This window comes from Lissotriton helveticus, chromosome 4_1 (assembly GCF_964261635.1).
Source record: "Lissotriton helveticus chromosome 4_1, aLisHel1.1, whole genome shotgun sequence".
Classification (NCBI taxonomy): domain Eukaryota; kingdom Metazoa; phylum Chordata; class Amphibia; order Caudata; family Salamandridae; genus Lissotriton; species Lissotriton helveticus.
Genome location: NC_136063.1, coordinates 66118194 through 66133570, shown reverse-complemented (window position 1 = coordinate 66133570; position 15377 = coordinate 66118194). Strand labels below are relative to the sequence as shown.

Genomic DNA, 15377 nt, shown 5'->3' with positions numbered 1-15377 from the left:
ATACTGTCGATTAGATAATGATCAGTGTAAGACCATCAGTTGTGATGGATTTTGGCTTTGGCGGTGTCATGTGCAGCATCATGTGTGATCTCTTCCACTCACCATTGGAAGAGCTGTGCTTGAACTGGATTCCAGCCCACCTTTGCAAATTTACTTGAAATCTCATCTAGGCAGAATTATGTTCTTTGTGTTTGAATTCATGTTAAGAGCTATTGTGTATCAAACAGTTTTGTAATAGACTATTTTGTGTTTTTTTATGTACCTTGAAGGTGAAGCCTAGACATTTTCTGTTGCTGTAAGGGCTCTGGCCTGCAGTACAAAAGGACAGGCCTCATTGCATCCCATACATGTGTAGGGTGCTTCACTCTGCAGAGAGATCTACACCGTGCACTGCTTGTAATGAGACAAAATGGACTTCAAAGCACAACTAGGGGGCTACTTCACTCACTACAGATGCCAGTAGGCATTCGTTGGGTGCTCATGCCATTGGGCATCGAATAGGTTTGTGCCAGCTTGCAAATAAGTGGTCTCACGATGTTGGGGACCTGAGACCTCAACGGTGTAATCAGACCTTCAGCTCTCCACTAATCATAGTGTGAAACGCCATCGATAGGTCTTCGGTAAAAGAATACACGGCGCCTAGTCCAAATTTTTGTGCTGCAGGGTCATTTAATGAGGTGTGGAAGCGTCGATTTCTGGGAGACTTTTATTTACCAGACAAAGACTGGCTTGCCATCCTCTTTAGACAGCTGAGTCAAGCACTTGAGCAGGATAAGCACGTCCTGCAGGTCACTCTCAGGCACGGTTGAGGTGGCCATTTTCTTCAGGTTTTCTGGGTCCATGAGGTGCTTGAGTTCCTCGGACCCAGGTTGCGGCCTCTCCTTCAGGATTCCAAAGAGGTTTACGATGTACTCCGAAAATCCCGGGTGGACGCAGGGGTCATAGTCAAACTGCGACAGTTTATCCATGATGCATTTGTACCTTAGCTTCAGGTTTGATTTCTGTTCTTCATCCACTTTGCCTGTGCTACGGCATGAGGTGGCCTGTAAAACAATGCAAAGGTAGTTTGTTTGTAGTGCATTGCATTAACTTAACACATTTTACTGTAACGTTTTCACAATGAAATGAGATAAAATACAAGCACACCATTATTTTCAGCTTTAGTCACTTCTTATCCTTACCGTCAACTTGATTCAACCCTCACTCTGGTCCTTTCTGAAAAACCTTTAAAAATTGTCTGTTTAAATATCTTAGTTACTGATCTTATTGTTCTTTATTCAATGACCAGTCTGCTTTTCTCATCTAAGTTTTCTTTCTGTCTCGCAATATTTGTAAAGATATGCCCTCTGTCTTTGGATGAAGCTCAAAAGAAGATTTACACAGCCATGGACTTTGTATTGTTAAGTGGCTTGATGCAATGTAAACATCTCATTTAGACCCTAAGGGACCCTAATCAGTGTTTCAGGATTTTTTTTCTAGATTTTGCGATGCTAAACATCTACTTGAACCCAAACCTAATTTCCCTCATATGCAGTTTTCAGTGTCCGCTGGTGGTGTAGCAGCTTACCGGTTAACCCCTTCGCTGCGGGGCGGTAATTCCCCCGCTGTGCTGGGGGGTAAGGGGGCGCGCATGAGCTCGTCATGAGGCACGGCGCTCCAGTGCTCATGACGAGCTGAGCTCGTCACAGCTGCACCCGTTCCCGTGGAACGCTCAGCACAACAGGAGAATTATTCCCACGTGTGAGCGTTCCACGTCATGAGCACCGGAGCATGGAAGGTGTTAACGTTAATGAAAAGGTAATACAAGCCCATGAAATTCTTATTGTATAATTGTTGCTGTTTCACCTCCGACCAATCTGTCCACTCTCTACTATAATCAGAGCAGCTCAACCTTAAGATCTACTCAAACATCTTTAGAGCTCTCCAGCCTATAATAAGCACGGAATAATCCTGCGTATGTGCGGGGACCCCAGAGGTCCCCGCACATGGGAGGGACTATTCAGTGTTTATCACTTTGACGAGGATTCCTCTGGAAGAGAAATAGGATTACAGGTAAGCAATTTATCCTTACAAAAGCAGAGTGCAGAGATAGGAATGGGGATGGCACACAGTGGAAGGTAGTTGAGGGAGTTTTGATAAAAGGATTGCTAGCAGTGGTCTGCGTCTGAGCAGTTTGTTTTTAGGGAATCCTTTGCAAGAGAGTGGTTCCATTCTGATTGGGAGGTTGATGGACGAGGTTGAAGGAGAGGGAAAGCATCTTGTCAGTAGATGTAAACGAGATTTCTGTTACTTTCAGTAACTAATGTATAAGTATCAGGCATTAGTATTATCTGGGTTCACTGGGTAAAAAAGTCAAAGAGTACGATATTGGTGATCATTCTACCAGTCTTAATTCAGTGTTGGATACTATGGTTAATAACCACAGAGGTGTGATAGTGACAAACTAGTAAAGGACTAGTTAGGGACAAAGTAAAAGTGCTTGTAATTTTCTGACGAGTACAGCGGTAGATCAGGATTTTCTAGATTACGTTCCTGTCTGGCATACGAATGCACTGCTGTGACAACCACCTACAAGCTGAACGCAGTACAGGCTCTATAACTTCATTATAGGAACAACTGGTGAATCCCTCAGGACCAGCTGCTACAATTTCACTGGGTTCGAGTCTAGCGAATGCGAAGAGAAAGCAAGATTTTAGGCCTTGTACTGGTGCAGCTAGCAGGCATCAGTAGTGCATCGTGTTGCTATGATTTAATGATATAAGTCCAAATGTAGGAGCCGATGTGATATGTTATCTGTTATATCAATGTTGTGTTGCAAGCAGCTAAGGCAGGTTCATGAATATATATATATATTGAAAACACCGGACTTAACTGTTAAGCATTAAAGTTTAATTTAGAGATGTCTTCATTGGTACCGTGGCCCATACGCCATAACTGTATTGAAATGCGAACACTGTTTGATTGTAATACCTTTATTATAATGGAATCTTATAAACATATTTTTGAAAATCAATAAAAACAAATTTAAACAAAAAAATTAGGCCTTGTACTAGAATGCCCCCAGTGTCTATAATTCTATATCTGTCCTGATCCAGCTTAATCCATCCAGATGAAAACCCATCTTTAAGCCACAATCTTCAACTGCCCCTCCTGACCATACTATTTCAACCTAGTTAACTTTACTTTTCCCCATCCCTCTTCTCTCAACCACAGCTCTAGTGCAGTGTTTAATTGCTTTGTTGTAAGGTTCATTGTGCTGCTCTTGTGAGAAGGATCCCTGAACACAAGGCTCAACAATTCTTCTCTTTCTGTTCACATAACATTCTTTCTGTAATTTCAGGCATTTTAAACCTTTTTAGTGTATATCACATAGATACACCTTTCATGATCTTCATGAACAGGTTTTCAGAATGTGACTGTTGTCTACAACTGATTTGAGGACCATCTAAAGAACTGTGAAGAAGCTCTCATTGAGCCAAATTCCTTCTGGTCTTCTAATGTATACCTCAGAGATGTCACTGAAATGAAATGAAATGAATTCGTACTTGTATAGCGCACTAGCGTGGAGAAGTGTGGCTCACTGGTTAGAGGAGGCAGACCTGGAAGCAGAGGTCAGCCCGGGACCAGGGTTCAATTCCCGGCTCTGCGGGGTCTTGAGTCCTAAAATGTCCATGGACTCGACAATTCTCGCTCCGGTGCTTACTCGATTCATGGGTTCACACTCTGCGACTCTGGGCAATAGCTTGCTTAATCTCCACAACGGCCCCTCGTGGCGGGATGCCTGGCTTTCACCTTGCGGATACCCTGCCGGGGTTATCTCACAGGGGAATACCAGGACGGGTTCCCTAAGCAAGCGCTTAGAAACCGCTCGGTGATTTGCGCTATATAAATTCCTGTACATTTATACCCTGAGGCGTCTTGGCGCTGTACGCATACCACTGTGGAACCCTTCCTGGCTTTTCCCTGTGAAATGCCCACTCCTGGGCACCCCCAAGGTGAAGCCAGGCATCCCAGTGCTGTTGGGGCCGTTGTGGAGATTAAGCAAGCTATTGCCCAGAGTTGCAGAGTGGGACCCATGATTAGAATAGGCACCGAGGCGAGAATTATCAGGTCCGAGGAAATTGAGCCCAAGACCCGCCGAGGCAGGAATTAAACCCTGGTCCCGGGCCAGACCACTGCATCAGGGTCTGCCGCTCTAACCATTGAGCCACACTTCTCCACTGAGATGCATCGTGTAATTTAGAGTGTTCCATGATGTTGAGATAGTGTTAGAAGAGAGATGTCCATGATGCTGATTCTTGTCTCCTATGGATGTCCACAGTGCTAGGTAGATGTGGCCAAAACTGAGGTGGGTCTCAATTTTGGCAAGGTCATCATCCTTACGAAGGCCACTGAACCTAGGGTATTCAGCTGATGATGACCTCTTAGCCTAGAGGAGTGTAGGTCCACTATGGAAGTAGAGGCACCTGTCCTTGAGGCAATACTATGGAGTAATGGCATAGAACCGTGACAGCGTCCCCAAAGGCTTTGACCCTGATGTCTCTCTATGAGACTATAATGTAAGGTGATGTAATGGGAACATACCTAGTGGCAGAGGCAGGATGGAAGATAACCTCTACAGGCAGGAGATCAGAGAGCTACTGAAATGCCATAAGCCAGCACAAAAAGTGACTTCTTCAATAAGTCCTCTGTTCTTAAGTACTCCCTCAGGGCGAGATGCTGCGAAAGGACTAGGCATAATCAACACCTCTGCCCCTATTAATGAGCATCAGGCAAAATCACTTGCAAGGAATCCGACCTCGACGAGCGATGTTGTCATGGCCTGGTTGCTGGCGAAGACTGGCTTAACACTAATGTCAACACCAAAGCTTTTGCAGGTTTACTGACGAGGACACCATGTACTTGAATCATCATCATGCCACTTAGCATTAAGGCACTCAAAGTAGAGACATTTTCTTTCGAGACATTCAGTCTCCTGTCATTGTCGTTGAAGCATTTGTGGTTTATATGCTTGAAATCGAATGTCAAATCTTCTGTATTGAAAGAAAAATCATCCAGAAGGATTTATTGTTCAGACTCTCTGTAGAGGCACTCCTACCAGTGGCAGTGATTTCCAGAAGGATTATTCTCAGGAATGGCCTGTGCATGTAGCGGTGGGGCAGGGGAGCGGGTTGGGGTGTACTCGACAGACGAAGAAGAGCGAAAATTAAATATTTATTTCATTTTTCCTCTTCGACGGTCGAGTCCCCTGCCCCACTGGTCTTACCTGCACGGGCCGCTCCTGGTTATTCTTCAGACTCTCTGTAGAGCGACCCCCCCCCTGCCAGTGAGAGGGTCCCCAGTCCCCTGTAGTCCCCAGTCCAGCCATTAAGTCTTCTTCTATGTCCTAAGGTGGTAATGCCTGTATCCCGCAGAGGCCTAACACACCTAAGAAAGCTCTGTCTTTGCCAAAGTCTTTTTCAGAGCATACAGTAGTGTTTAGCTGGTAGATAACATTTCTATTTTAAGAGATGCGATTGAGAGGTGCATGTAAGATTAAACATTCCTCTATAGACCCCTCAAACATCAGTCTTAGTGATGGTCGAGATCTCAGCTTATGCCATTGCTGCATTTGGTTCCTAGCTTTGCAGAAGTTGCCAACACAAAAAGTCTTGACTCCATCATCAAGCAAGATGGCTCTGAGGTTCTTGAAAAAATGTAAGCCTCACGAACCAGACCCAGTATTTGTAAGATGTGACCACAAACTTGATTTAGTCATAATTTCTGCTGTAAGAAAGCACTAAGTTTCAGCCCTAGAAACAATGCCACAGGGCAGAGAAGTTAGAAGGTGTAAGGCTTTAGGCTGAAAGATGTGCAGTGTAGCAGATATCTGATTCAAAAAGGCCTTGTTGGACCATTATAACAGAGTCCAGTGGGAATCCATTCAAATGTTTTTGGAGATCCTTGGATGATCTCCCTAAGGACAAGAAGGACTTTTTGGAAATCCTTAATGAGGGGCTCCTAGTCTCAAATCAAGTTATAAGTGCACTATTGGATTAGGTTGACTGCATCAACAGAATACTGCCATAGAGTCACTTTGCATAGATGCTCCTTTTTATGTTTGACCACTTTGAAAGATGTCGTACACAGAAGACCTTAAACCTTCTCGTTTCTGGTTCTGGTTTCTTCCAGCCGCACACAGATGAACAAATGCAGAGCCTGAAGCAGAGACCCTAAACGCAGCTTACCTTGAAGAATTAAAAAGTTTTTTCACATCCCAGTTTGAGCATAGGATGTTCCCTTTCTCTGTCCCTTCACTAGTGTTATTCAACATTTACAGATATCCACTATGGGGAATCATTAATTTGTTTGGCTTCAACTCCTTATCCTACGCAGATGGCACTCGGGCTGGTGTTGGATTTTGATTAGGACACCTCTAACTCCATAAGGTGATGGTGACGCTGTCGGCTTGCTGTCTGTAATTGCATTGACATCTTAAAAGTGGATAAAATCCTGCTGTCTGCAAAGTAGTCTGATTGCTCCGGGACGCTTCTTATGAAGCACATGTGTGCTATACAAATGGAGTTTGATTGATTGCTGTACAGAAGATATGTGGCTGTGTCAGCTGGGCCTCCTTCCAGTTCAGATGACTGGAAGGTGAAGACGGCATACCAATTGAGTTTTATAAAAGGTTTATATCCACTTTGAATCAACGAATCCTACAACTTAGTAATCATATTTTAAAGGGAGGCACTATTCCACCATCTTTTAATAATGCAATTGTTGTTACTTTTCTTAAGAAGGACAAAACCCCATAGAATATTAACTCATACAGACCCATTAGCCTCCTAAACACCAAATATAAAATTATTCACCAATCGTTTGAATAGGATAGTCAGTGATTTAGTCAATAGGGATCAATGCGGTTTTATTCTTAAAAGGCAACTTCATACCAATACAATTCTTTTGATTGAGGCTCTGGATTTTTTCAGACAGAAGCAAATCCCGGCCCAAGTCTTACTTTTAGATGCTGAAAAGGCTTTCGACCTTGTTTGGTGGGAGATTCTTTTTTATATTCTAGATAGATTCGGCTCCCCTAAACAATGTATACATGTCATACAAAAGATGTACCAGGGGGCATCAACTCAACTGATAATACATTCAATAGACATATGTGGTGCATGTAAGGTGAATTGGGGAACGAGACAGGGGTACCCTCCCTTTCCCCCATCTTATTTGCCATTTTTATAAAGACTCTCGCCATTGCCATAAGAACAAACCATGGTATAGAACCACCTGTCAGTGGGATGTCCAAAATAAAATTAAATGCGGATGACATAGCTGTTTTTGAAAACAGGCTTAGAAAAGGGTATTTGATGCTTTCCATTTATTTCAATTGGTGGGCGGCTATAGGATAAATAGATTAAAGACAAATCTTTTTATGCAATTGCACAATAAGCACTTTATCTCCTGAACTGCGCTCCCTCGTAGATTCTAAACCTAAAACATACCTCAGCATAAATACTACAGAAAATACAGGTGATCTTTTTGTGTGAAATTATGTGTTTTTAATTAAAAAGATTAAAATGCTATTTTCAAAATGGACGGCTCTCCCCATTACAATAACGGGCAAAGTCACGCTAATACACATGTCCATTTTAGAGCTTTTTAATTTTTTATTCACTGCCTAGTCTTACAAATGGAGTTTGATTGATTGATTTCTGGACAGAAGATCTTTGGCTGTGTCAGCTGGGCCTACTTCCAGTTCAGATAACTGGAAGAGGAAAAATTCGCTTTTCGACCAATATTTTCTATTCAGACCACAGCTTTAAAAGGCTTAGATGTGTGGGTTCCTGCAGCCGGAAATGCTCCAAAAGATGATGCATTTTCAGGCATGTGAAAGTGGATGAAGCTTGTGTGCTGGTCCACATTGAGTACTGCAAGGCATTATATTTATGTCTCCCAGAGCGAGATGGAGTTGAATAGGTGATTCAGGCTGGCTTGGACACTACCAGTTGTTCGGGGCGAGCAGTCGATACTAGTGTGGTCCTACTTCGTCACACGTAGATGACCTCCTTAGGATTTTCTGGTGTTGTGCAGCCATCCCTTATGGATTTGCCTTTTAATAAGTCCCGCCTTTTTGCCAAGCTTCAGCCATTACAAAACATGGCCTTTAGGCTAGTAAGGTGGATTGTGGAAATACAATTATGTGGCACAAGACAGTTGTTAGGATGGCTGGCAATATGAAGCAGAGAATTTGACCAAAGACTTTGAGACGGACTCACAAATGTAATTGGTGACAAAATCCTAACTCAAAAGGCATTAAGGAGTTGTAAAGTTAGGATTTTGTTTTAAGTTTGTCTTAAGTTTTGGTCTTAAGACAAAATTCTAACTTAAGTTAAAACTTAAGTTAGGATTTTGTCTTAAGTTTGTCTTGAAGTTTTGGTTTTAAGATAAAATCCTAACTTAAGTTAGGATTTTGTCTTAAGACTAAAACTTAAGACAAACTTAAGACAAAATCCTAACTTTTCTATTCCTAAATGCCTTTTGTGAATACCAAAAGTCGTAAAGTTAGGATTTTGTCTCAGAATACTTTTGTGAATCTGGCCCCTGATGCATAGAACTTTATAGACAACAGTTCCCACTCTCCTCTCATGAAAGGAGACTCACATGTAGACTGGTTACTACTTTGTGCTCCTGACCTATTAAACATGTCAGAATAGGAGGCAGACCCCTTTTGAGGGGCAACAGTACCACAAAAGATATTGAAGGGCCCTGGCTTACAAGGCCAAAACAACAGGGTGATGGATGGAATGTCTTCGCATTTGCTGGCTCACAAGGCCAGCAAAACTCTTGCTGAAATTTCTATCACATAGACACTGACTTCCCCACTTCCATGCTACTGTTTGTCATACCAGTGGAGGGGGATTTAACACATTTGGAAGAGTGGTGAAAAATGGGTTTTATAAAAGGTTTATATCCTGTTTGAATCAACGAATCCTACAACTTAGTAATCATATTTTAAAGGGAGGCACTATTCCACCATCTTTTAATAATGCAATTGTTGTTACTTTTCTTAAGAAGGACGAAACCCCATAGAATATTAACTCATACAGACCCATTAGCCTCCTAAACACCAAATATAAAATTATTCACCAATCGTTTGAATAGGATAGTCAGTGATTTAGTCAATAGGGATCAATGTGGTTTTATTCTTAAAAGGCAACTTCATACCAATACAATTCTTTTGATTGAGGCTCTGGATTTTTTCAGACAGAAGCAAATCCCGGCCCAAGTCTTACTTTTAGATGCTGAAAAGGCTTTCGACCTTGTTTGGTGGGAGATTCTTTTTTATATTCTAGATAGATTCGGCTCCCCTAAACAATGTATACATGTCATACAAAAGATGTACCAGGGGGCATCAACTCAACTGATAATACATTCAATAGACATATGTGGTGCATGTAAGGTGAATTGGGGAACGAGACAGGGGTACCCTCCCTTTCCCCCATCTTATTTGCCATTTTTATAAAGACTCTCGCCATTGCCATAAGAACAAACCATGGTATAGAACCACCTGTCAGTGGGATGTCCAAAATAAAATTAAATGCGGATGACATAGCTGTTTTTGAAAACAGGCTTAGAAAAGGGTATTTGATGCTTTCCATTTATTTCAATTGGTGGGCGGCTATAGGATAAATAGATTAAAGACAAATCTTTTTATGCAATTGCACAATAAGCACTTTATCTCCTGAACTGCGCTCCCTCGTAGATTCTAAACCTAAAACATACCTCAGCATAAATACTACAGAAAATACAGGTGATCTTTTTGTGTGAAATTATGTGCCTTTAATTAAAAAGATTAAAATGCTATTTTCAAAATGGACGGCTCTCCCCATTACCATAACGGGCAAAGTCACGCTAATACACATGTCCATTTTAGAGCTTTTTAATTTTTTATTCACTGCCTAGTCTTACAAATGGAGTTTGATTGATTGATTTCTGGACAGAAGATCTTTGGCTGTGTCAGCTGGGCCTACTTCCAGTTCAGATAACTGGAAGAGGAAAAATACGCTTTTCGAACAATATTTTCTATTCAGACCACAGCTTTAAAAGGCTTAGATGTGTAGGTTCCTGCAACCGGAAATGCTCCAAAAGATGATGCATTTTCAGGCATGTGAAAGTGGATGAAGCTTGTGTGCTGGTCCACATTGAGTACTGCAAGGCAATATATTTATGTCTCCCAGAGCGAGATGGAGTTGAATAGGTGATTCAGGCTGGCTTGGACACTACCAGTTGTTCGGGGCGAGCAGTCGATACTAGTGTGGTCCTACTTCGTCACACGTAGATGACCTCCTTAGGATTTTCTGGTGTTGTGGAGCCATCCCTTATGGATTTGCCTTTTAATAAGTCCCGCCTTTTTGCCAAGCTTCAGCCATTACAAAACATGGCCTTTAGGCCTTTAGGCTAGTAAGGTGGATTGTGGAAATACAATTATGTGGCACAAGACAGTTGTTAGGATGGCTGGCAATATGAAGCAGAGAATTTGACCAAAGACTTTGAGACGGACTCACAAATGTAATTGGTGACAAAATCCTAACTCAAAAGGCATTAAGGAGTTGTAAAGTTAGGATTTTGTTTTAAGTTTGTCTTAAGTTTTGGTCTTAAGACAAAATTCTAACTTTAGTTAAAACTTAAGTTAGGATTTTGTCTTAAGTTTGTCTTGAAGTTTTGGTCTTAAGATAAAATCCTAACTTAAGTTAGGATTTTGTCTTAAGACTAAAACTTAAGACAAACTTAAGACAAAATCCTAACTTTTCTATTCCTAAATGCCTTTTGTGAATACCAAAAGTCGTAAAGTTAGGATTTTGTCTCAGAATACTTTTGTGAATCTGGCCCCTGATGCATAGAACTTTATAGACAACAGTTCCTACTCTCCTCTCATGAAAGGAGACTCACATGTAGACTGGTTACTACTTTGTGCTCCTGACCTATTAAACATGTCAGAATAGGAGGCAGACCCCTTTTGAGGGGCAACAGTACCACAAAAGATATTGAAGGGCCCTGGCTTACAAGGCCAAAACAACAGGGTGATGGATGGAATGTCTTCGCATTTGCTGGCTCACAAGGCCAGCAAAACTCTTGCTGAAATTTCTATCACAATAGACACTGACTTCCCCACTTCCATGCTACTGTTTGTCATACCAGTGGAGGGGGATTTAACACATTTGGAAGTGTGGTGAAAAATGGGTTTTATAAAAGGTTTATATCCTGTTTGAATCAACGAATCCTACAACTTAGTAATCATATTTTAAAGGGAGGCACTATTCCACCATCTTTTAATAATGCAATTGTTGTTACTTTTCTTAAGAAGGACGAAACCCCATAGAATATTAACTCATACAGACCCATTAGCCTCCTAAACACCAAATATAAAATTATTCACCAATCGTTTGAATAGGATAGTCAGTGATTTAGTCAATAGGGATCAATGTGGTTTTATTCTTAAAAGGCAACTTCATACCAATACAATTCTTTTGATTGAGGCTCTGGATTTTTTCAGACAGAAGCAAATCCCGGCCCAAGTCTTACTTTTAGATGCTGAAAAGGCTTTCGACCTTGTTTGGTGGGAGATTCTTTTTTATATTCTAGATAGATTCGGCTCCCCTAAACAATGTATACATGTCATACAAAAGATGTACCAGGGGGCATCAACTCAACTGATAATACATTCAATAGACATATGTGGTGCATGTAAGGTGAATTGGGGAACGAGACAGGGGTACCCTCCCTTTCCCCCATCTTATTTGCCATTTTTATAAAGACTCTCGCCATTGCCATAAGAACAAACCATGGTATAGAACCACCTGTCAGTGGGATGTCCAAAATAAAATTAAATGCGGATGACATAGCTGTTTTTGAAAACAGGCTTAGAAAAGGGTATTTGATGCTTTCCATTTATTTCAATTGGTGGGCGGCTATAGGATAAATAGATTAAAGACAAATCTTTTTATGCAATTGCACAATAAGCACTTTATCTCCTGAACTGCGCTCCCTCGTAGATTCTAAACCTAAAACATACCTCAGCATAAATACTACAGAAAATACAGGTGATCTTTTTGTGTGAAATTATGTGCTTTTAATTAAAAAGATTAAAATGCTATTTTCAAAATGGACGGCTCTCCCCATTACAATAACGGGCAAAGTCACGCTAATACACATGTCCATTTTAGAGCTTTTTAATTTTTTATTCACTGCCTAGTCTTACAAATGGAGTTTGATTGATTGATTTCTGGACAGAAGATCTTTGGCTGTGTCAGCTGGGCCTACTTCCAGTTCAGATAACTGGAAGAGGAAAAATTCGCTTTTCGACCAATATTTTCTATTCAGACCACAGCTTTAAAAGGCTTAGATGTGTGGGTTCCTGCAGCCGGAAATGCTCCAAAAGATGATGCATTTTCAGGCATGTGAAAGTGGATGAAGCTTGTGTGCTGGTCCACATTGAGTACTGCAAGGCAATATATTTATGTCTCCCAGAGCGAGATGGAGTTGAATAGGTGATTCAGGCTGGCTTGGACACTACCAGTTGTTCGGGGCGAGCAGTCGATACTAGTGTGGTCCTACTTCGTCACACGTAGATGACCTCCTTAGGATTTTCAGGTGTTGTGGAGCCATCCCTTATGGATTTGCCTTTTAATAAGTCCCGCCTTTTTGCCAAGCTTCAGCCATTACAAAACATGGCCTTTAGGCCTTTAGGCTAGTAAGGTGGATTGTGGAAATACAATTATGTGGCACAAGACAGTTGTTAGGATGGCTGGCAATATGAAGCAGAGAATTTGACCAAAGACTTTGAGACGGACTCACTAATGTAATTGGTGACAAAATCCTAACTCAAAAGGCATTAAGGAGTTGTAAAGTTAGGATTTTGTTTTAAGTTTGTCTTAAGTTTTGGTCTTAAGACAAAATTCTAACTTTAGTTAAAACTTAAGTTAGGATTTTGTCTTAAGTTTGTCTTGAAGTTTTGGTCTTAAGATAAAATCCTAACTTAAGTTAGGATTTTGTCTTAAGACTAAAACTTAAGACAAACTTAAGACAAAATCCTAACTTTTCTATTCCTAAATGCCTTTTGTGAATACCAAAAGTCGTAAAGTTAGGATTTTGTCTCAGAATACTTTTGTGAATCTGGCCCCTGATGCATAGAACTTTATAGACGACAGTTCCTACTCTCCTCTCATGAAAGGAGACTCACATGTAGACTGGTTACTACTTTGTGCTTCTGACCTATTAAACATGTCAGAATAGGACGCAGAGCCCTTTTGAGGGGCAACAGTACCACAAAAGATATTGAAGGGCCCTGGCTTACAAGGCCAAAACAACAGGGTGATGGATGGAATGTCTTCGCATTTGCTGGCTCACAAGGCCAGCAAAACTCTTGCTAAAATTTCTATCACAATAGACACTGACTTCCCCACTTCCATGCCACTGTTTGTCATACCAGTGGAGGGGGATTTAACACATTTGGAAGAGTGGTGAAAAATGGGTCATGGGACAGATGGGTGCTGAATATTGTGCAAGATAATTATGCTCTGTTTCAGATGCTTCTGCAGGTAAAAGAAGCAGACATTCCCTCAGAAAAACCAGTCTCTGCATGACAAAATGGAAAAGATGTCTACTCAAGGTATTTTCTCATTCTGAAGAACCTCCAAGCTGCCGTAGCGGAAGAAGTGCAACTGCAAAGACTCAGAACCAATGACAAGGCTGTGCGGTATCTGAGAATGTGGGCTGGATTGATACAGGACCTACTAGACGGTCAGGATGGTGAGTAGGATACATTTATTTAAGAATTGTGCCTCAATGCTTTGGCAGGACATTGCGGATGGCACCAGGCCCCACTGCAAGAAATTGTGAGAAGGTGGGAAGTAGGACCACCAAAAACAGCACCATGAGAGAGGAGAACTGTATATACAGGGGGACCATACAGGTATTTGACGTTGGGAGGCTTTGCCTACTTGAACAATATGTAAACACAATTCTGTATTGATGCCAATAGCGCTGAAAATGATTTATTTGAATGTATATGAGCATATTAATGCTGTTACGTTGATGATCTGAAATTTAATTAAAGGTAAACAAAAGAAAGACCCCAGGTTGATTTACTAACACATTGTGGATCTCGAGAAAGGAAACAAATAGATAAAAATGGAGCAATTCCAGATGCTGGCCCTTCATCAAATGATCCCTCATCTGAAAGTGGAAGATCAGATGTGTTCCCTGGATCCACAAGATACCTACTTCCACATTCCAATTATACCATTCTGAGGTTTCTAATGGGAAAATGACACTGCCAGTACAGAGTGCATTCAGCTTCAAGCCTGTCCGCCAGAATCTTTTACAAATGTATTGTTGGTTTAGCACATTATCTTCGAAGACAAAGTCTGTTCATCTACAGAGATCTGGACAAATGTCCGCACTAGGACATTTTTAGAGTATGATCTCTCTTTTTGCTAGATCGGGATTTTGAGTGAACTTTTGGAAGTCAGTCTCAATTTCAGGTCAAGTTTTTATTTACTTGGGGGGGCACTATCAATATAAGCAGAGGAAATGTATGTCATCATTAACTCAGAAATGCCTGCCTTCAGGAAAATCAGAATTCCATGGTGAGGCCATGTGTTCTGTGCTGGTCCCCATGCCATCTTGCATTTTCATTATCCTAAATTCCAAACTACATTTGAGGCCTCTTCTACGATGCTTGGAGGATCAATATGCTCAAACTCCTGGAATCCCGAAGGACAATTTCCATCTTTCACAGAAAGCACTCTAGTCTCTCCCACTCCAATCTCTTCTGGGGAGTTCCTTTCATGCAACAGTCTCAGTCCATCAGGACAGATGCATGCCTTTTATGATGGTGAACTCTCTACAGTCTGAGGATCCAAGGAAGATGGTTGTAGATGAAGACGGTTTATCAAATAAAACATGCTGAAGCTTAGGACCGCCCACCTAGCCTTCAAAACATTCCCTCCATCTCTGATGACAAACAAGATTCTGATTGAGACAGATAATACTTTGACCATGTACTGTTCCAACACACGAAGAGGAACTAGGTCAATGCCCTCTATAAGAGACGCTCATGCTATCTTAAAGTGGCTTATTCCCTGGGGATTATCGATAACTTAAGTTCTCTCAGTTCAAACAAGTCAGTTTGGTGCACTCAGCAGAGCCTGCAAGGGGACAAGTGGATTCTGAGTGATGTGTTGTTACTCTGATGTTTGGCTGACCCTGGGATTGAACTGTCACTGCTCCAAGGGGTTTTTAAAAATCTCCCTTCCAGTAACCAGGCTGCCGAGGAGCAGGCACAGGCAGTAGCGGAGGTATTGCATCAGTAAGCACATTGCAGGACT

General features: G+C 41.5%; 1 protein-coding gene across 1 annotated transcript in view; it reads right to left on the bottom strand.

Moving 5' to 3' along the window:
• Positions 1–420: 420 nt before the first annotated feature.
• LOC144826951 (speriolin-like protein) overlaps positions 421–15377 on the bottom strand; it is a 120769-nt gene continuing 105812 nt past the window's right edge. The window contains exon 3 of the mRNA XM_078685412.1: positions 421–1043. Within this exon, the coding sequence (XP_078541538.1) occupies positions 711–1043 (333 nt within the window). The 3' untranslated portion in view covers positions 421–710. The remainder of the gene's footprint in view (positions 1044–15377) is intronic.